This window comes from Dendrobates tinctorius, unplaced genomic scaffold, assembly GCF_039654945.1.
Source record: "Dendrobates tinctorius isolate UK_male_01 unplaced genomic scaffold, ASM3965494v1 ptg000203l, whole genome shotgun sequence".
Lineage (NCBI taxonomy): Eukaryota > Metazoa > Chordata > Amphibia > Anura > Dendrobatidae > Dendrobates > Dendrobates tinctorius.
In genome coordinates this window covers 23,270,997-23,293,348 of record NW_027361870.1, presented here as the reverse complement: position 1 = coordinate 23,293,348, position 22,352 = coordinate 23,270,997, and the positions used below count along the sequence as shown (strand labels likewise).

Here is a 22,352-nt window from a genome sequence, read left to right as displayed (position 1 = left end):
CAGATATTGATGTTGTTATATAGCAGGTTTCCTGTGTCGGTACTTTATATTTAGTAGAAAATGCATGTATGGTAAAATGCTTGAACAATACATAGGAACAGAGAAAAAAACTGTTGCACCACCTCGTGGCCAAAAAAATCCTGGAGCCTGGATGAAGCACTTGGCAGCGTGAAACGGCCATCGCTCTTTTTTCTGTCTGTATCCTCCTACCCTTATGTAATAAAGGAATAATTTTTTAGCCATGGGGTAAGTGCTAACGTTTTTTTCTTTATTTTTATGTTTGATATTTTTGTATGGGTTTTAGCATTACGCATTCTTCCTCTTACACAGTATAGATATGCCCATTACCCACTTTAAATTGTTTAGCACAGCAGGCAAACTTTTCTTTTTGGAAGTTGTAAAGGTATTGTCATCAACACCAAAATAACTGTATGTGAAATGTGTCAGTCCTTGTCCCTCACATCTCATGTCTTTCAGGAGAACACAAGGTAGTAAAAAGGGCACACTATAATCAATGGCTTTCCATGGGTGTTGGCAGTCTTACAAAGCTGCATGCGATTGACTGGGGGTACTCGTGTATTAACACAGGGGAGTAGCAGTGTACTGTAATACAACAACCAGGTAATACAAACAGGGATAAAGGAAAATACCAAACATACAAATATACTCACGTAAACAACAAAGGTAAACACCGGGGAGTGGAGGATTGGGTTAAAGGAATTATCACGCACACAAAACCTAGCAACAGTCACAGATAAATCCGCCAAACAGCAACCAACAACAGCCTCCAGCCATGCATCATGAGCTAACTCTGACAATGAGTGCTTGCCAGGACCCAGTTTACATAGAGTGTCTTGCGAAAGTATTCGACCCCCTGGAACTTTTCAACCTTTTTCCACATATCATGCTTCAAACATAAAGATACCAAATATAAATTTTTGGTGAAGAATCAACAACAAGTGGGACACAATTGTGAAGTTGAACAAAATTTATTGGTCATTTTAAATTTTTGTGGAAATTCAAAAACTGAAAAGTGGGGTGTGCAATATTATTCGGCACCTTTAACTTAATACTTTGTTGCGCCACCTTTTGTTGTGATTACAGCTGCAAGTCACTTGGTGTATGTCTCTATCAGTTTTGTACATCGAGAGACTGAAATTCTTGCCCATTCTTCCTTGGCAAACAGCTCGAGCTCAGTGAGGTTTGATGGAGATCGTTTGTGAACAGCAGTTTTCTGCTCTTTCCACAGATTCTCGATTGGATACAGGTCTGGACTTTGACTTGGCCATTCTAACACCTTGATACGTTTATTTGTGAACCATTCCATTGTAGATTTTGCTTTATGTTTGAGATCATTGTCTTGTTGGAAGACAAATCTCCGTCCCAGTCTCAGGTCTTTTGCAACCCCGGCACACTAATAACATGAAAGTAAAGTCTTCTCAACGACAGTCTTTAATTGTTGTGATTTTATTGATTGTGAAAAAAAGGGTGGTGTTACAATCCAAAAAAGGGTGGTGTTACAATCCAACGTTTCAGCTCTACTTCTCGAGCTTTCATCAGGGATATGACTACAATATATACAATAAAAGAACAAAAATCAATAAACTTTATAAAGTATTATAAAACCAAAAATCTAGTGATAGGTGATACATAAGGTGGGGACAGTGTCATACATCCTTTGTGAAGGTGTGTATGGATCTATAATGATGTGAGGCCAGTGGGTATGTATTGTGGTGTGATACAGTGAACATGTGAGAGGTTGAACAGAGGAATAGAGTGAAGGTGTAAGGAGTTGAAAAGCATGAATGTGTAGGTAGTGTTGAGAAAGGGCATTAGGGGACAGTGAAGTGGAGTGGGAATAAAAGTGAGGTCATCTAAGGAGGCAGTATGTAAGGGGTGCTCTTGGAAATGTTAAGGCATAAGGTATAAATACCTAGATCCTTGGTTTTGAGGTGTGTGTATAAGTGGTATAGGTTTGCCTTTGTAATCCAGAATGAGCATGTTTTGACTTGACAGGAAGTGATGGTGGCAGTCGCCATCTTGGTGAGGTCAAAAAATGTCTGAATGAATCTACTGAGCATGTGCAGGGCGGGGATAAACATGTTCATTCTCTATCCCCGCCCTGCACATGCTCAGTACATTCATTCTGACATTTTTTGACCTCACCAAGATGGCGACTGCCACCATCACTTCCTGTCAAGTCAAAACATGCTCATTCTCTATCCCCGCCCTGCACATGCTCAGTAGATTCATTCAGACATTTTTGACCTCACTAAGATGGCGATGGCCCTTCCCCCCCATTCCCGCCCCTTCCCCACCCAATCAGGAAGTGCTTGACAGTATTTAACATCACTGCACTAAGCCACATGCACTTCCGGCCTCCTCCACACCTGACTAGATTTAGGACACAAGGTAATAGTGCCCTACAGTCTTCATAGACTGGGTTTCCTTTCTCCATCTCAGCTTATTGACCTGCTTTTTTGTCCTTAGGACGGGAGTCACGTGCTGACCCTACACATCGGTATGTGACCCCTAAAACTTTCTTTTATATCTTTTCTTTCTATATACCTTGCTATTCCTTAATCTATACCCTTTCTCAGTGGTTACTATAGGTACCGTTCCAGCAGCTGGATTACAAAGGCAAACCTATACCACTTATACACACACCTCAAAACCAAGGATCTAGGTATTTATACCTTATGCCTTAACATTTCCAAGAGCACCCCTTACACACTGCCTCCTTAGATGACCTCACTTTTATTCCCACTCCACTTCACTGTCCCCTAATGCCCTTTCTCAACACTACCTACACATTCATGCTTTTCAACTCCTTACACCTTCACTCTATTCCTCTGTTCAACCTCTCACATGTTCACTGTATCACACCACAATACATACCCACTGGCCTCACATCATTATAGATCCATACACACCTTCACAAAGGATGTATGACACTGTCCCCACCTTATGTATCACCTATCACTAGATTTTTGGTTTTATAATACTTTATAAAGTTTATTTATTGATTTTTGTTCTTTTATTGTATATATTGTAGTCATATCCCTGATGAAAGCTCGAGAAGTAGAGCTGAAACGTTGGATTGTAACACCACCCTTTTTTGGATTGTAACACCACCCTTTTTTTCACAATCAATAAAATCACAACAATTAAAGACTGTCGTTGAGAAGACTTTACTTTCATGTTATTAGTGTGCCGGGGTTACTCCTATACTTTAGTCTTGTTTTTTCCCAGAGCACCTAAGTTGGGGTTTGAGCCTGTCATATCTATTTTATATCAGGTCTTTTGCAGACTCCCAACAGGTTTTCTTCAAGAATGGTCCTGTATTTGGCTCCATCCATCTTCACATCAATTTTAACCATCTTCCCTGTCCCTGCTGAAGAAAAGCAGGCTCAAACCATGATGCTGCCACCACCATGTTTGACAGTGGGGATGGTGTGTTCAGGGTGATGCGCTGTGTTGCCTTTACGCCAAACATATCGTTTGGCATTGTTGCCAAAAAGTTTGATTTTGGTTTCATCTGACCAGAGCACCTTCTTCCACATGTTTGGTGTGTCTCCCAGGTGGCTTGTTGCAAACTTTAAATGACATTTTTTATGGATATCTTTGAGAAATGGCTTTCTTCTTGCCACTCTTCCATAAACATCAGATTTGTGCAGTGTACGACTGATTGTTGTCCTATGGACAGACTGTCCCGCCTCAGCTGTAGTTCTCTGCAGTTCATCCAGAGTAATCATGGGCCTCTTGGCTGCATCTCTGATCAGTCTTCTCCTTGTTTGAGATGAAAGTTTAGAGGGACGGCCGGGTCCTGGTAGATTTGCAGTGGTATGATACTCCTTCCATTTCAATATGATCGCTTGCACAGTGCTCCTTGGGATGTTTAAAGTTTTGGAAATCATTTTGTATTCAAATCCAGCTTTAAACTTCTCCACAACAGTATCACGGACTTGCCTGTTGTGTTCCTTGGTCTTCATGATGCTCTCTGTTCATCAAGCAGAACCCTGAGACTATCACAGAGCAGGTGCATTTATACGGAGTCTTGAGTACACACAGGTGGATTATATTTATCATCATTAGTCATTTAGGACAACATTGGATCATTCAGAGATCCACAATGAACTTCTGGAGTGAGTTTGCTGCACTAAAAGTAAAGGGGCTGAATAATATTGCACGCCCCACTTTTCCGTTTTTGAATTTTCACAAAAATTTTAAATAACCAATAAATTTCGTTCAACTTCACAATTGTGTCCCACTTGATGATTCTTCACCAAAAATTTACATTTGGTATCTTTATGTTTGAAGCATGATATGTGGGAAAAGGTTGAAAAGTTCCTGGGGGCCGAATATTTTCGCAAGGCACTGTAGGAGATTGGAGTGGCTAACAGTGCACAGCTGAGAGCCTTAATGCAGGAAAGCTTCAGAGCAGATTAAACCCTGCACTGCTAAAAGAAAACGTGCACCGTTTAGAAGCACTTAACTTTCATACTAATCAGTGCAGGAGTAGGAGAAATCAGACGCTGCTGGTAAAGGGCATACAGTAAGGAAAATTGAAACTCCTGAATTGACATATTTTGGTGATCTATTCCCCCTCCAAAAAATAAATGGAATAAAAAGTGATTTTGTACATTTTTTTTCCCCATTTTTCTTTTACATTATATGGTAAAGTGAATGGTATCCCTTCATAACTACATGTCCCACAAATAACAAGACCTCATAGGGCTATGTCGACAGAGAAATTGAAAATATATGGTTCCTGTAAGAAGGGGAGGAAAAACTAAAGTGCAAAAATGGAAATTAGCCATGGGGAGAAGGGGTTGATCAAGATTTTGTACAGTGCTGGCCTGCGTTAAAAATACTATAATTTTCCTATTGATAGCTAGGATTTTGTCTTTTAGTGCCCAGTCCCAGAATGCCGCGGACGCTCTTTTACACCGAACCGAGGGTCTCCTCTGACTGTGACTGTGGACTGGCAGATGATAAGGCAAGTGGAGAGTATCTTTTAAATCGTGGCTTATGATTCTCCTCACTCTGACATACCAGGCTTGGCTTGTCACTCTCCACAAGGAGAAACGTTACCCCTTAGACAACATATCACTGCACTGTAAGACATAAAGATGTTTCCTTCATCTGCTCTGTGTATATTTTCCATTTGCCTACATGTCTGTTCTTGACAAAAGCTTGTGTAGATCAAAGTGTGAGTCACAAAAGGACGAGGACAATGCAGCATCAGTCTTCATACATGGGTTTTGCTGCCTGCGTCCTAGAACGCCTATTCAGTCTCATTAAGAATAGATGTATAGAGTCATCTTCACTCCAAAAGCAGATATTCTGTGAGATTTCCATATGAAAGAAATCGTGATTATATAATTATTACAAACGGAAAGGTTATAGGTTTTTATTCTGCTGCTACTTGGCTCATCCAGGTGTTTTCTCTATTCATGGTGAGAACATTATATTAGGCTCACAAAGGTATTTTAGCATATTGCTATTGAGTCGCTTTATTGCTTTAAGTGCAGTATATTCTACTGTGTGTCTTTTTTATTTTGATGTTTCCTGCCCTTATTATCTAACTGAGACACGACCAGTTTAACACACAACTTATTCCCATCTTTACTTTGTGGAACAGAAGAAAAGCGTATTCTGTTCCAAATTGTGTACCCCTACCCCATACTAATGAGGAGGAACAAAACCTCTGAACAGTGATATCTACAGAGTTGTGTCCTTGGTTTGATGATGCTAGAAATACAGTCATGTTTCAAGGCTCTTTAAAGGGATTGGCCCCTATTAAATTTAAAACAACAACCCCTTCTCAATCTGTATGTTTGCCCTCGGGAAAATAATAACATTTATACTCTCCTCTGGTGCCAGTGCTGTTCCAACGGTGTCGGCAATGTCTCTCCCGGGGCTATAGCAGCTCTCACTTCCTCCTGATGTAAGTGATTTGTCCGTAGGCAGGGAGAATGAAGCTGCCGTTGATTAGCCATAGGGATCTCTTGACATAATGTCATGCAAACCCCGGAAGAGCCAGTGCCGACACTGCAAGAACGACACTGAAGGTGAGTATAAGTGTCATTATTTTACTGCGTACAAACACACCGGTTGAGGAGGGGTTGTCAGAGTAGAGGCCAACCCCTTTAAAGTCTATATATAGCTTGATACAGAAATTTCTTGTTATTGCTTTTTTGCTTCCTAAATACAAAGATAGGTAACTTTCTATTTTGTATTTTATTAAAGGGCTTGTCTACTTCTTGGACAACCCCTTCTCAATTACTAAATTTTCACCCTTTCAAAAAAAACTGCGTTGCCTTAATTTTAGGAACCTGTTTTCGCAAAGTGATATCGAAATTACCGACTCTTACTTGAAAATCTGTTTTCTCTTACAGAGTCCAAGAATTGATGTCAGATGATCAGCGGGAAGCCGGCCGGATCCCAAGAACTGTAGAATGTGAACTGAGCCAAGATTTAGTGGACAGCTGTGTCCCCGGAGATCTGGTGACCATCACTGGCGTAGTGAAAGTATCTAATATTAAAGATGGTACGTGTCATGTACTTTCCCCAGACCACAGGACAAAAGCTTGTGCTGTGTCTTAGGAATCTATTACAGTAAATTCATACATTTGTCAATTGAGGATAGTGAAATACTTTGATCAAGTACCTGATGGCATTTTTTACATTTTTTTAAAGGAAGTTTGGTTTTAGACTAGTGACCATGATTTATCCAGGGGATATCCCCATAAAGTGATGTCATAGCTCAAGAATATGGCGTCACTTCATGACCAGTTGGGTTCTGTATTCTGGGACCCCTGCGCCCCCGGCATTGAGGGGGCCATAGTGCTGAATCACATAAGGAATGCTATGCAGAACAGGACTACGGTGAATCATCGCGTGTGACTCACAGATCGCTGTACACTGCCAGCTTATCAGCTGAAATGGTGCTAGCTGGACATCGTGGTATTATATAATATTGAGCCCATTTGGTGATGGCTCCTAAAACAACTTTGCTGGCAAGCTAGTGTAGAAAGGATGCCATCTATTTTGCCCTCAGAGGGTAGCACCTATTGGGTGAGAACTATGAAGGCATGCAAGTCCTTTTCTAGCCATTTTTTCCTTAGTTAGTACTTTTAATATTGAATTAATATAATATAATAATTTAATATTGATGGCCTTTCCTTAAAATATCTCATCAATATCAGATCGGTGGGGATAACACCTTGCACACCCGCCGATCAGCAGCTACTGGAGTCGACGTCGTCCGGAAGTGATCAGTTGCGGAGCTGCACAGCTCTATCAACTGCATAGTGGCCACAGTGGGTACTGCAGATCCACTTCTGTTCATTCAAATAGGGGTGGATGTGCTGTACCCAGCACCAGGAACAGCTGTATCAGTGGGTGTGCCGGGTGTCGCACTGCCCCCGATCTAATAATCATGACCTATTCTAAGGATAGGCCATCAAGAAATGTTAAAGTACCGGACAGCCCCTTTCATCTGCATACTACTCCCATGAAGCATTATAGGACTACATACACCAGCTGGATCTCCACAAATAGAACCGATACCTTCCAATATTTTGTTTCTGCACATTTTGTGTAGCACATATAAGTGGCATAATGAACCTGTATTATAACTTGTCGCTAAATATTACAGCACGTTCTTCTTCTCTTTCTTGTGAATAGGAGGATTTAAAAACAAAAATAATAAATGTATGTTCCTATTATACATCGAAGCAAATTCTGTCTGCAACAGCAAAGGCCACAAAGGGAAAGAGACAGACGAGAGCGCCACCCATGGAGCATCCATGGACTTCTCCTTAAAAGACCTCTATGCTATTCAGGAGATCCAGGCTCAGGAGAATCTCCTAAAATTAATAGTCCAGTAAGTGTGTTTCTCTTAATATTTCTACAGCCTTCTTCAGACTGCTGTGAACGATGAATTATTTAGTTTCATTAAAGTGACTTTGTAGAAGCTGACTCTACTCGAGCTGTTCTATAATATATGGCATCATCCATCCTGGCAGATGGAACGTTTTACTGACGAATGATATTCAGTGTCTACGTCATTTTATTCTGGTGCTTTAAGGGGTTTTCTATGCCTGTTTCACAGCACCAATTGTTAAAAGCAAGCCCTGCTTTACTCATCCTCCCCCAGGTCCAGCAATGAGTCTTTGCCACTGCTCCCTTTGTCTGTTATTGTCTGCAGTTCTGACATCACATTGACAGTGCTGCTCCCAATCATTGAGCTTTGCAGCTCTTCCCAAATAGGTTATTCGTATGGTTAATCTTCCAGATAAGATTTAGTGCTTCTCAATCTCTTTCTATAGGGGCCTTAGGATCTAGAAGCCAGTCATGGCAGAGTTTTAACATCCATGGTCAAAATGCAATTCAAAATGAAAACTGTTGCTCAGTTTACCCTCATGTAACATTAAAATAAGCTAAAAAGGAGCTGGTTATATTGCTAAACCAGAAATTGCTGTAGCTAAATCAAATCTGTGCAGCCTATGATGACAAAAACTGCCTCCTGCATTTAGTGGGCTTAGCCTCACCAACTGCTAGGGGGCGCCGTAAGCTGGCCGTACACATTGGAGAGCTGTTGGGCTAACCGCTACCACCCACAAGAGATGATCGGTCATTACCGTCGAAATTGGCGGATTTGGACGACTTTTAACCAACGGGGCCTTTACTGGACTGTTTAAGAAGCCCTGGTGTCGAAAAATACTTTATAATAATTTGTATGCTGTTTTATAACAAGCCTGAAATAATCCAAATTGTCATACCGTCCCCACTGTAATCATGTGCTAAATTGAGGAGCGGCGGATGTGCCAAAGAGGGTTCGATTCAGCAGATGCAGTGCCGAAATGTCAGACATGTTCTGTAGACATCGCCAATCACGCCTCATGGGGACTGATTACTGCAGGGACTGTGTGACTATGGGACAATGGCTCCTCCCAAATGACCTATTAAAGCATGGAGATGATTAATAGTTACTTTTCTAGGCTACACAGTATCTTCTCAGCCAGCATAACCATGATAGGAGGGGTATTCGGAATGGTTTACACCCCATACTCCTGCTGACAGGGTCACTATAGCACAAGTGCTATTCACATGGCTCTGGAACAATTTTTTTTTTTTTTTTTATAGAAGTTGTTGTTCTAGAAAATGTTTCAAAGACATCCCTCCTACTATATGTAAGCTGCACTCGTGTCATTTTTAAATGTAGTTGTACTCAGGGCTGTGGAGTCGGTAAGCCAAACCTGCGACTCCGACTCCTCAATTTCCCTTACACTGACTCCACGACTCCCGACTCCCACACATATTGCTTATATTTAAGTGAAAAATTTATTGTAGTACAATGTGAACCTCAGACATTTTAATCATTTTTATGATCCAATAATCAAGATATTTAGATAGAACAGAATATATATTTATTAGAATACAACTTTAGAACACAAAAAACTGTAATAAATTGTAAATATGTAATATCGATTACATATATACAGTACAGACCAAAAGTTTGGACACACCTTCTTATTCAAAGAGTTTTCTTTATTTTCATGACTATGTAAATTGTAGATTCACTCTGAAGGCATCAAAACTATGAATTAACACATGTGGAATTATGTAATTAACAAAAAAGTGTGAAACAACTGAAAATATGTCTTATATTCTAGGTTCTTCAAAGAAGCCACCTTTTGCTTTGATTACTGCTTTGCACACTCTTGGCATTCTCTTGATGAGCTTCAAGAGGTAATCACCGAAAATGGTATTCCAACAGTCTTGAAGGAGTTCCCAGAGATGCTTAGCACTTGTTGGCCCTTTTGCCTTCACTCTGTGGTCCAGCTCACCCCAAACCATCTCGATAGGGTTCAGGTCTGGTGACTGTGGAGGCCAGGTCATCTGGCATAGAACCCCATCACTCTCCTTCTTGGTCAAATAGCTGTGTTTGGGGTCATTGTCCTGTTGAAAAATAAATGATGGTCCAATTAAACGCAAACCAGATGGAATAGCATGATGCTGCAAGATGCTGTCGTAGCCATGCTGGTTCAGTATGCCTTCAATTTTGAATAAATCCCCAACAGAGTCACCATCAAAGCACCCCCACACCATCACACCTCCTCCTCCATGCTTCACGGTGGGAACCAGGCATGTAGAGTCCATCCGTTCACCTTTTCTGCGTCACACAAAGACTCGGTGGTTGGAACCAAAGATCTCAAATTTGGACTCATCAGACCAAAGCACAGATTTCCACTGGTCTAATGTCCATTCCTTGTGTTCTTTAGCCCAAACAAGTCTCTTCTGCTTGTTGCCTGTCCTTAGCAGTGGTTTCCTAGCAGCTATTATACCATGAAGGCCTGCTGCACAAAGTCTCCTCTTAACAGTTATTGTAGAGATGTGTCTGCTGCTAGAACTCTGTGCATTGACCTGGTCTCTAATCTGAGCTGCTGTTAACCTGTGATTTCTGAGGCTGGTGACTCGGATGAACCTATCCTCTGCAGCAGAGGTGACTCTTGGTCCTTTCCTGGGGCGGTCCTCATGTGAGCCAATTTTTTGTAGCGCTTGATGGTTTTTGCCAATGCACTTGGGGACACTTTCAAAGTTTTCCCAATTTTTCGGACTGACTGACCTTCATTTCTTAAAGTAATGATGGCCACTCGTTTTTCTTTACTTAGAATTTGTATAATGGCAAGAAAAAAGCAGCTAACAGTCTATTCAGTAGGACTATCAGCTGTGTATCCACCAGACTTCTGCACAACACAACTGATGGTCCCAACCTCATTTATAAGGCAAGAAATCCCACTTATTAAACCTGACAAGGCACACCTGTGAAGTGAAAACCATTTTCGGTGACTACCTCTTGAAGCTCATCAAGAGAATGCCAAGAGTGTGCAAAGCAGTAATCAAGCAAAAGGTAGCTACTTTGAAGAACCTAGAATATAAGACATACAGTATATTCAGTTGTTTCACACTTTTTTGTTAATTATATAATTCCACATGTGTTAATTCATAGTTTTGATGATTTCAGAGTGAATCTACAATTTTCATAGTAATGAAAATAAAGAAAACTCTTTGAATGAGGTGTGTCCAAACTTTTGGTCTCTACTGTGTGTGTGTGTATATGTATGTGTATATATGTGTGTGTGTGTGTGTGTGTGTGTATATGTATGTATATATATATATATATATATATATATATATATAATAACACTATGACTTCTCAGCTAAGACAAAGCCTAGATCCTCAGGCTACATTCACACCATGGGCGTAGCCAGGATCAAACCTGGGGGTGGGGGGGGCAGAACCTCATACTGTTCTGCAGAACATCATACTGCACACCTCAGCTGCTGCAGAACCTCATACTGCACACCCCTACACTTGAAAATAAAGCCTGCACCTTAAGAATATGTGGTGTGATGAATGCAGTCTCTTTATTCCAACTATCAATTGATGTTGATGTGTTACTGAAGACGAGCAATGCCTGTCCTGGGCGTCCTTTAAGGGCAGCTATGAGGTGTACCTGACTGTGCTAAAAAAAAGTTGTGTTAGTCTGTGTACTACCCGGTTTTCATTCTTTTTGGTACAGATAAGATATGGATAGACAGATATGGATAAATGGATAGATAGAGCAGATTTTTAAAAAGCTGATTGGCTTTTGCAGCTGAAAAACGTATCCTCAAAAAACGCAGGAAAAACACTGTGTGTGAATGTAGCCTTAGATCAGGAATAGAACAGCCATTTATAGGACATTTCATAACTTTCCCAAATTCCTATGAAAAAATATTCAGCACATCCTGCATTGAATTATTGTACCCAATTTATTATATATTTTAAGAGTCTGAGTCGTTCCATTTTATACCGCCTCCAACTCCGACTCCAACTCCACCAAAATGAGCTCCGACTCCACAGCCCTGGTTGTACTGGAGCGTACCCCATAACACTATCCATACTGGTAAAGGACAACTGGACCGTATGCTACAAACTGAAAACCTTTTGTTACTCTTTCCATAATAAGTCACCCTCAATGCCACCATTTACTAAGTCACTGTCCCAGTGAGCAGCACGGTCAGGAACATTGGCCATTAGAAGTCGTGAGTTCATTTGTGTCATATCCATCTTTCTTTGTATTTCAGCTCACTTTGCCCTACGATATATGGACATGAGGTAAGATGATCTAGATGTATCCATGAACGCCTTATGCCTTACATGTGCAGCAAATAAGAAAAAGAGAAATGGGTTGTCCTAGAAAAGGGTTAGAATATTGGGAAAATGCAACCCTCCCTGTCTTCTGGTATCATTGTTTACAAATAACATAACAATAGTGTTGTGTGATGGCTGCCACTATCAGGGCAGTCTCTAGCCGACCGACTATTAGTTATTCTCACTCCTCAATAGGCTGTATCTTTCCCTGCGGGAGAAGCCAAAACAAGGCTGCACGCCCCGGAAAACATGGAGCCCGAAAATATGAGTCTAATGTTATCTGAACCGTAACTTTGCTCCCATTGAAGTGAAGAGGAGCCCATCTGCAGATATCTACAGCAGTGTTTACACATCGTTCTGTTCTGGCTCCATTCACTATTTACATGTGAAGCTGATTCAGCTCATCGGTGGGGGTACCTGGTGTCTGACCCCTACCGGGCTGATATTGACGACCTATTCTAAGGATAGTTTACCAATATCATAAGGACAGAAAACCAGTTTAATTATGGCACTTTATGAAAATCTCAGTGTCAGATAAACAAGAGTTTCTCTATCTTATATCTTAAGAATGTAACGGGTTTTGAGCCCCCCATTTCAATATAGCAGCTGTCGTGTATGTGCGTGGTGCTGAGGTAGGACCACAGCTTCTTTCTAAGGAAGATATGGGACCCCGACAGTCATAATTTGTAAGGGTCTCAGCTGTGGGACCCAAAGCGATTGGCAACTCATTAACTATGTCTTAGATGATAAGCTGTGATCGTGGGACAATCCCTTTAATGCTTTTAATTTTTAACCGATAAAAGAACAATTTTTTCTTTTTTTAGGTGGTAAAAGCCGGTCTGTTACTTACACTTTTTGGAGGTTGCCAGAAATACGTGGATGACAAAAACAGGATTCCAATCCGAGGGGACCCTCATGTACTTGTAGTTGGAGACCCTGGACTAGGAAAAAGTCAAATGTTACAGGTATTGGCAGCCTTCATACTCTTGATTAATGAGCAGACCGCTTTAATCGTACTGATTAGATATTAAAGAAGGGTACGAGTCAAAAATAATAGTTAACGCTTACATGTGTTTTAGACAGTGACCTAATTCAATAAATAACAGTGTGATCTATGTATGACCTTGTGTTTTCTAGGCGGTGTGTAATGTCGCACCTCGTGGCATTTATGTATGCGGAAACACCACTACGACATCTGGACTTACTGTAACGTTATCCAGAGACAGTGCAACGGGAGATTTTGGCTTGGAAGCTGGAGCACTTGTATTAGGAGATCAAGGTATCACGTTTGCTGCACATGAATAGTTGTACCTTCTCATTATGGAAAAAAAAATTACTAGCAGGGAGATCTTAAAAATTAACTATTGTTTCAATTTTTTTTTTCATTAATCAATGCTACAAGTGAAGATAAGAAACCTTTTTATAAATCTAATATAGAAAGCTCAAGTGTGTGTATGTATGTATGTCCGGGATTGGCATCCGCACCATACAGCCACAAAATTTGGCACAGTCACACGTCTGGACCCCGAGAGCGTCCTAGGCTATGTTGTGAGGCGAAATTTTAACCCTGCGCGTTCCAATTCACCAAACAATTTTGCCCCTATCTACATAATGGGGGAAAAAGTGTGTGTGTATATCAAGCGCCGCCCTCATTATGATGTCATAATGGTTGCCATGGTGACGCTGATGTCATCATAGGTTGCAAACCCCGCCGCTCATTATGATGTTATAATGGTTGACTATGGGATGGAGGATGTGTGATGGGTATATGGGCACTGGACTATGGGATGGAGGATATGTATGACAGGTATATGGACACTGGACTATGAGATGGAGGATGTGTGATGGATATATGGGCACAGAACTATGGGATGGAGGATATGATGGGTAAATGGGCATGGGACTATGGGATGGAGGATATGTATGATGGGTATATGGGCATGGGACTATGGGATGGAGGATGTGTGATGGGTATATGGGCATGGGACTATGGGATGGAGGATGTGTGATGGGTATATGGGCACGGGACTATGGGATGGAGGATATGTATGATGGGTATATGGGCATGGGACTTTGAGATGAAGGATGTGTGATGGTTATATGGGCACTCGACTATGGGATGGCGAATATGTATGATGGGTATATGGGCATGGGACTATGGGATGGAGGATGTGTGATGGTATAAGGGCATGGGACTATGGGATGGAGGATGGGTATATGGGCACGGGACTATGGGATGGAGGATATGTATGATGGGTATATGGGCATGGGACTTTGAGATGAAGGATGTGTGATGGTTATATGGGCACTCGACTATGGGATGGCGAATATGTATGATGGGTATATGGGCATGGGACTATGGGATGGAGGATGTGTGATGGGTATATGGGCATGGGACTATGGGATGGAGGATGTGTGATGGGTATATGGGCATGGGACTATGGGATGGAGGATGTATGATGGGTATATGGGCACGGGCCTATGGGATCGTGGATATGTATGATGGGTATATGGGCACCGGACTATGGGATGGAGGATAATTATAATTTGCTATAACTAACCACAGTTAGTTACTATGACCAGGCATCGCCGGGCTCTTCAGCTAGTATCTTGTTAAAGATAAATGCCCTCCCCGCCCCAATCGCCTGCACTGATCAAATCTGTCCACACTGAAGGATCATTACAGCTGCTGCGTATAAAAGTCAACAGAGATTGGAGGGGTAAGGAGTTGGAGGAAGACAGACAGAGACACAGAGAAGCTGCTGCAGCTTCTAGTGTCCAGAGCCTGCAAGTGGGGAAACTGCTAAAAACACTGTGGCCTGAAATCTTATTTTCTCTTTCGTCTCATTGGGGGACACAGAAACCGTGGGTGTGTGCTGCTGCCTCTAGGAGGTTGACACTATGCCATGAAAAAAATGTTAACTCCGCCTCCGCAGTATACACCCCACTGACAGGCTGTAGGACAATCAGTTTTGCTTAGTGTCGGAAAGGAGGTGGACAGGGGTCTCTTACAGACCCATGCCTACCTCAATGTGCGTCGTTTCTTTTCAGGTAACCATGGAGGGATACAAGGTAGATCTGCTACATCTGTATTCCCACACCGAGATTATGAGTATGGCGTGTACTGCCACCCTGTATCCTCATAGATCCCATTGGCAGGACCCTAACATGGACTTGTGTTCAGGTGATTGTACCTAGTCCTGACCTTTGTCTCCCATCACTTGCCCTCCAGAGCCTGATAATCGCATGAGACGCCATGCAGAAAAGATTTGGGACAACAATCTTTTCGTCAGGTAACTGCTCTCTATCACTGGGCGAGCTAGAGGTAAGAGGCTGCAACATTTTTGTTGAGCTGTTACCCTGTGCTTACAGCCCGTGGCTCTAACTAAACTCAAGAGCCAGTACCTGCTTCCAAGCACTGCAGGAATGCAGATTGCGGCGCGGCCTCCAATCCTTCCTCCCGTGGCGGCGTTACTCTCTTGGGCTCCAGCGGCTCCCCACCGGCTTCAGAGTCCAGCTCGCGCACGTCCGATGTCAGATCCCGGCTTCCAAGGTAGGCCCAGCCCTCCGGCGGGAACGGCGCCATCTTGGTGCTCCAGAAAGCCGGGGCTGGGCCCCGCCCACCGGTTTCGGGTGGGGAAGCCTCCAGGCGTCAGGGCTATTCACCTCTCCCTCATTCTCCTCTGCCTTCGGGTGGCAGCTGCGGTGGGGACACACGACGGGGGATGTGAGTACTGCACTACAGTTGTTGCTCCCTCATTCCACTCTTTACCCCCGATGGTCGGCACCAGTTAGAAGGGCCAGCTACCATCGTTAAATATTTTTTATGTACCTCTATCAATAGCAAACTCCCTACGTGTCAGGCCTCCCCACGCTGCTCAAAGCGCAGCACACCCACGGTATCACCTACGCTAGAGAACAGGCGCAGCCCCCCCACCTTTCCTGCCAACGCATTATCCCAGGAGCGGGATAAGGACGTCCTACCTGCCACCCAGGGGTCAGCCATTGCCGTGGGAGACAATGAGTTTCCGGGATGGGCCTCTTCCTTATCTAAATCCGTTGTTGACCTTACCAAAGTATCACAGAACCTGGTAACGGTGCTTGACAGATTACAATCCTATAAAGAGAGCACGGCACTCAGGAATAGTTTGGTTGTTGGTGCTCAAGTCGGGTATCCAACCCATCAATCAAAAATGACAAAAATCTTGGCACTCAATATGTGAAATATTCAGACACTTTTATTTTGTGCATCCAGACAGAAAGGTTTAAACGTTTTTGGTCCAGCATAGGACCTTCATCAGAAAAATCTCTTTTACTGAAATAAATAAATCCTTGCAATGGTAGCCAAAAGAAGGACAAAGTAGAGAGTCTGGATGGCCAGTGGAAATGTTAAATGGCTGGCGTCTGGAAAGCGTATGTGGACTGAGCCGTCCAAAATTTGAACAGGCAGCTGTACAGCGTAGGGCTTCAGAAAAGGGACCTCCTGGGTCACTAAAATAAGGAGAGAAGATAGCGCTGATAGCAGTGGGTATACAACCTCTAGAATTGAATTGCGCTGGTGAAGCCCTGGTCTGTGGTCTGGCTGCCCTGTGTGGAAGACGCTACCAAGGTATCACAGAACCTGGTAACGGTGCTTGACAGATTGCCACTTCAGACTCCAGTGGACACAGGTGCATCGAAGGAGTCCCTTTTGGACCTTCTAGAGGCCGTAAAAGGTTGAGACAGGACCACCAACCCAGGTCCCCTTCTTACTTCATCTCACCACCAGAGTTTCTCTGGTCGTCGGCCTCCTCTCCAGAATCAGGCGATGCATTTTTAGAGACACGCTTGGAGGAGGGTTCTGAGTATGGGCCAGAACAGTCCCAGGGCCAGAACAGTCCCATCTTGTTAAAGGCCTGGCAGGCTGATTTGTCCTCAAAGAGATCCCTGACTTTTCTGCCTTTTCAGGATTCCCGACTCTTTGATCCAATGTTAGATCAAATCATTAAAGATGCAACTGAGGGTATAAGCTCCCTTCTCCCTCAGGCCAGGTCCCGTAGATAGGTTTTCAAATGAAGGGTCCAATCCTTTCGTCCCTGTCGTCGTGCCCCAGCGGCAGACGCTTATGCTCAGGGCCCACAGAGGTCGCAGGCGCCTAAGGACAGGAAGGTGTCCTTTCGGGCCTCCCCTTTATGGCGTCCTCGCAGTTCCCACAGACGCCTGCAGGGATTACAGCACCCTTCCGAGTCCCTCTCCCAGACTAGGGGGCCGCCTTCTCTTCTGCAGAGATGTCTGGCAGAGTTCAGTAAAGAATACCTGGGTAAGGGAGGTGGTATCCACAGGATGCAAGATAGACTTCAACGCGCTTCCGCGAGACCGTTTTTTTCTATCCCAGCCACCAAGAGACGCTGCAGCAGGTTTTTTTGCGGCAATCGACTCTCTTCTCAGCGCAGGAGTAATCATCCTTGTTCCAGAGCAGGAGCGTTTTACAAGCTTTTACTCAAACCTGTTTGTAATACCAAAAAAGGTTGGCTCAGTTCACCCATACTAGACCTCAAGAGGTTAGACAAATGGGTCCGCATACGCCACTTCAGGATGGAGTCGATCCGGCCGGTGATTGCCTCTATGGAGGATCAGGAATTCCTGTGCTCCATAGACATTCGGGACGCCTTCCTGCACCGCCCCATTTTTCAGGGACATCAAAGGTTTTTGCGCTTCGCTGTCCAGCAGCAGCATTCCCAGTTTGCGGCCCTACCATTTGGGCTGGCAACAGCAACCAGAATTTTTACGAAGATTATGGCAGCAATGGTAGCTATATTAAGGGTTAGAGGTATAGCATTAGTCCCATATCTCGACGATATTCTCGTCAAGGCCCCTCCTTCGATCAGGCGCAGGAAACCTGTCTGCGGTTCTAATCACGCTGTCCCGGTTTGGTTGGCTCATCAACAGGGAAAAAATCCCACTTTACACCAACACAACGCCTAGAGTTTTTAGGTACGCTAATCGACACCCGCCGCTTGAGGGTCTTTCTTCCCGAAAGGAAGTGGATTACTCTCCGGCAGGGAATTTGCTCTCTGCTAGAATCCCGACTTCTATCGTTTCACGCTGCCAGGAGGGTCCTGGGGAGGATAGTGGCAGCTTCAGAGGCAATTTCCTTTTGCCTTGTTCCGTTCCAGGATACTTCAGAGGCAGGGCTGTGGAGTCGGTAAGCCACAGTTGCGACTCCGACTCCTGGATTTTATCAGGCTCCGACTCCGACTCCGACTCCTTCATAAATGGCCAATTCATAACAACAAATTTACTGTTGTAAAATATTAAACATCGTGCTTATTCAGTTTCTCACCATCATATAAGTAATCAGACCACTTAGAGCAAAAACTACATTTATTAGAATACAATTAGAATATAGCAAATAACTTTTCTAAACTTTTCTAAACTGTAAGTAAATATGCAATAAACACTTTTATGCAGTTAATAAGAAGAAATCTATAAATTTGTCCTCAGAAAAAGTATTGCCTCTGTCAGATCCTCCTTCATGGATGCCCTCAAATCTGATCTAATTATTTTGAGAGCAGAGAACAACCTCTCTACACTAACTTGTGTTGGTGGCAAAGCAGTAACCACTCGGGCAACATCTCTGACAATGTCAGGATACAGAGGAATCGCTTGTTGCACTGTTATTTTTGATGAACGGTCAAATTTCTCAATTTCTTTTAGTGCACATGAAAAATTCTGCTGAAATGTACTGGCTGTGTTCCTTGATGGGGATGACTCTTCTTCTATGCGGGAACGCTTTGCACGATCCTTGTGATCCAAATATTTTTCGAAATTAAATTCTTCATCAGTTGATGATGAGGGTGAAGATGTGGCAGGACGACCAAATTCTTCTTGTTCCTCCTGACTGTTCTGCAACCCTTTCATCCTTACTGCTATTTCAAACAGAGCTTCTTTTCCTTTACTTAGCTGTTGATCATCTAGAAGAATCCGATGCATTGGGTCTACATAAACAGCTGCCAAAAGAATGTTATTTTGTAATAGTAGCTCCTCTCTCCGTTTCATTGATGTAGCAATGCCACTTGCAATTAACCCTCCTCTTTGGGACAGGCGAAACATCAGGTTCTTCCACTCCTTTAAGAAAATACTGGAGTTAAGTCCTCTGCTTGTAATTTTTTAGTCACTGTAAATGGGTGCTCTAGCAATTTTTCCAGCTCAGTCACCTGATTCCACTGACTTTCATTTAGCGTCAGTTGAGGGTTAGCCATGTCTACAAGAAAGGTTTTCAGTTCAACCAAGCGCTGAATCATTAAGTAAGTACTGCCCCATCGTGTGGCTTGATCAATAATTGCCCCTTTTCCAGCACGTCTCTTCAAAATTGAGTCAACTTTAGGGGTTCTGGCAACAGTAGCCAATTTTCTCACCTTGCCAATCAGTGCAGCAGCATGTCCTTCTTGCAGACTGTCTCTTATAGCCAGCTGTAGCGTATGCACAACACAGCGCATGTGATGAATGAAAGAACATATTGACACAGTTTCAACAAGATCATCTAAACTATCATGTTGCTGTTCATCTGAAGCAACTTCAGTTTGCGCCTCAGTTACAATACTGTGTTCCTCTATTTCAAACATTTCTGTGGACCCAGAATGTTCTTCTAGCTGCTGGTCACCATCATTACTCTCATTCATTAGCTTAATAGTACTTATCATATTTGAAGCATTGTCAGTTACGACAGAAAGAACTTGCTCTTTTTTAAGTTCATAGTCTTGCAGAACCTTTTCCACCAAGACCTGGAGAAACTCACTGGTGTGATGAGCTTTGGTGTCTTTTACTGCCAATGTCTTGATAACTATTTCATTTTTGTCACAAACAAATCGGACATTGATGGCAAAATAGTTCACTCTGTGACGTGTGCAGGCATCCATTTTAAGAAACAGAAAGCGTCCCTTGAGAGTTTTTTTAAGTTCTTCCTTTTGTTTAAAAGCTTCTTCGATTACTAATTTTCTAATACTCTCTCTCTCCAGAGAAACACCAAGCTTGCGGGCCATTTCCCCATTCAGACACATAAAAGCTGGTCGTGAAAATAATGAAATAGGCACACTATCCTTTACAACAAGCTCTATGATCTGTTTTTTAAATGTATCTACTGTCATTGTCACAGTAACTTTGTCACTGACAAAATATCTTGCAACTGATGGCTGCAAAGTTCTCTGCTCCTTTGTTTGGCTGGAAGAGCTGGGCACTGGTTCATTGGTTTGGATGCAGTCTTTCTCATCCACTGCTTTCAGTACTTCTGGATGAAAGCGCTGTAAATGTCTCTTTAGATTAGAAGCTCTGGTAGGAGCATTTTTATCTTTGCCTGAATATGCACTCATCTTGGCTTCACAGCATTTGTTTTCGTCTGGATCATTTGTCATACACTGACAGACATAATATTTTCTATCTTGAGTGATGGTGAAATGTTCAAATACAGCTGATTTAATGTGATGCTTCTTTGACATTCTCAGGTTTTTAATTCTGCATTCACAATCCAAATGACAATTGTTTTTCCTAAAAACAATTGTACAAAATTATTGCCAGGTCGTACAACTGATATAGTGGTCAGTAATACTGTTATTATTCCTCATGTACTCACAGTTAACTGATGCAAAGTTTGTTGAAAGGATAATACTTCTTACAGTCTTCCTCTTCTGAGTAGCAGGCAGCTGTGAGATGCTTGGAAGACGCACACCTAGTATGATCTAGTCTAGAGGAGGAGCTTTACTACTAAGAATTTGCAACACATTTTCACTTTCAGTTTCATACATTGTAAGTAGGGGGGTTGGGGCAGCATGAGGTTAACCAAGTATAAGATTAGATAAGGGCAGTGGAGAACAGTGACACACAAGAAGTAAGAAATGTCTCTATCTCCAGCAGAACTGCTTATCACTGTTGTTCATAGTTTGATAGAACATACAGTGGGGAAAAAAAGTATTTAGTCAGTCAGCAATAGTGCAAGTTCCACCACTTAAAAAGATGAGAGGCGTCTGTAATTTACATCATAGGTAGACCTCAACTATGGGAGACAAACTGAGAAAAAAAAATCCAGAAAATCACATTGTCTGTTTTTTTTTCCTTTATTTGCATATTATGGTGGAAAATAAGTATTTGGTCAGAAACAAGCAATCAAGATTTCTGGCTCTCACAGACCTGTAACTTCTTCTTTAAGAGTCTCCTCTTTCCTCCACTCATTACCTGTAGTAATGGCACCTGTTTAAACTTGTTATCAGTATAAAAAGACACCTGTGCACACCCTCAAACAGTCTGACTCCAAACTCCACTATGGTGAAGACCAAAGAGCTGTCAAAGGACACCAGAAACAAAATTGTAGCCCTGCACCAGGCTGGGAAGACTGAATCTGCAATAGCCAACCAGCTTGGAGTGAAGAAATCAACTGTGGGAGCAATAATTAGAAAATGGAAGACATACAAGACCACTGATAATCTCCCTCGATCTGGTGCTCCACGCAAAATCCCACCCCGTGGGGTCAGAATGATCACAAGAACGGTGAGCAAAAATCCCAGAACCACGCGGGGGGACCTAGTGAATGAACTGCAGAGAGCTGGGACCAATGTAACAAGGCCTACCATAAGTAACACACTACGCCACCATGGACTCAGATCCTGCAGTGCCAGACGTGTCCCACTGCTTAAGCCTGTACATGTCCGGGCCCGTCTGAAGTTTGCTAGAGAGCATTTGGATGATCCAGAGGAGTTTTGGGAGAATGTCCTATGGTCTGATGAAACCAAACTGGAACTGTTTGGTAGAAACACAACTTGTCGTGTTCATCACTGCTCTAGAGGAGATCTGCATGGAGGAATGGGCCAACATACCAACAACAGTGTGTGGCAACCTTGTGAAGACTTACAGAAAATGTTTGACCTCTGTCATTGCCAACAAAGGATATATCACAAAGTATTGAGATGAAATTTTGTTTCTGACCAAATACTTATTTTCCACCATAATATGCAAATAAAATGAAAAAAAAAACAGACAATGTGATTTTCTGGATTTTTTTTTCTCAGTTTGTCTCCCATAGTTGAGGTCTACCTATGATGTAAATTACAGACGCCTCTCATCTTTTTAAGTGGTGGAACTTGCACTATTGCTGACTGACTAAATACTTTTTTTC

General features: G+C 42.7%; 1 protein-coding gene across 2 annotated transcripts in view; it reads left to right on the top strand.

Moving 5' to 3' along the window:
- MCM8 (minichromosome maintenance 8 homologous recombination repair factor) overlaps window positions 1-22,352 on the top strand; it is a 105,509-nt gene that overhangs the window by 67,878 nt on the left and 15,279 nt on the right. For both annotated transcript variants that reach the window (XM_073553876.1, XM_073553877.1), the window contains exons 8-13: window positions 4,914-4,999; window positions 6,402-6,553; window positions 7,693-7,891; window positions 12,142-12,172; window positions 13,033-13,173; window positions 13,346-13,487. In XM_073553876.1, the coding sequence (XP_073409977.1) occupies window positions 4,914-4,999; window positions 6,402-6,553; window positions 7,693-7,891; window positions 12,142-12,172; window positions 13,033-13,173; window positions 13,346-13,487 (751 nt within the window). The remainder of the gene's footprint in view (window positions 1-4,913; window positions 5,000-6,401; window positions 6,554-7,692; window positions 7,892-12,141; window positions 12,173-13,032; window positions 13,174-13,345; window positions 13,488-22,352) is intronic.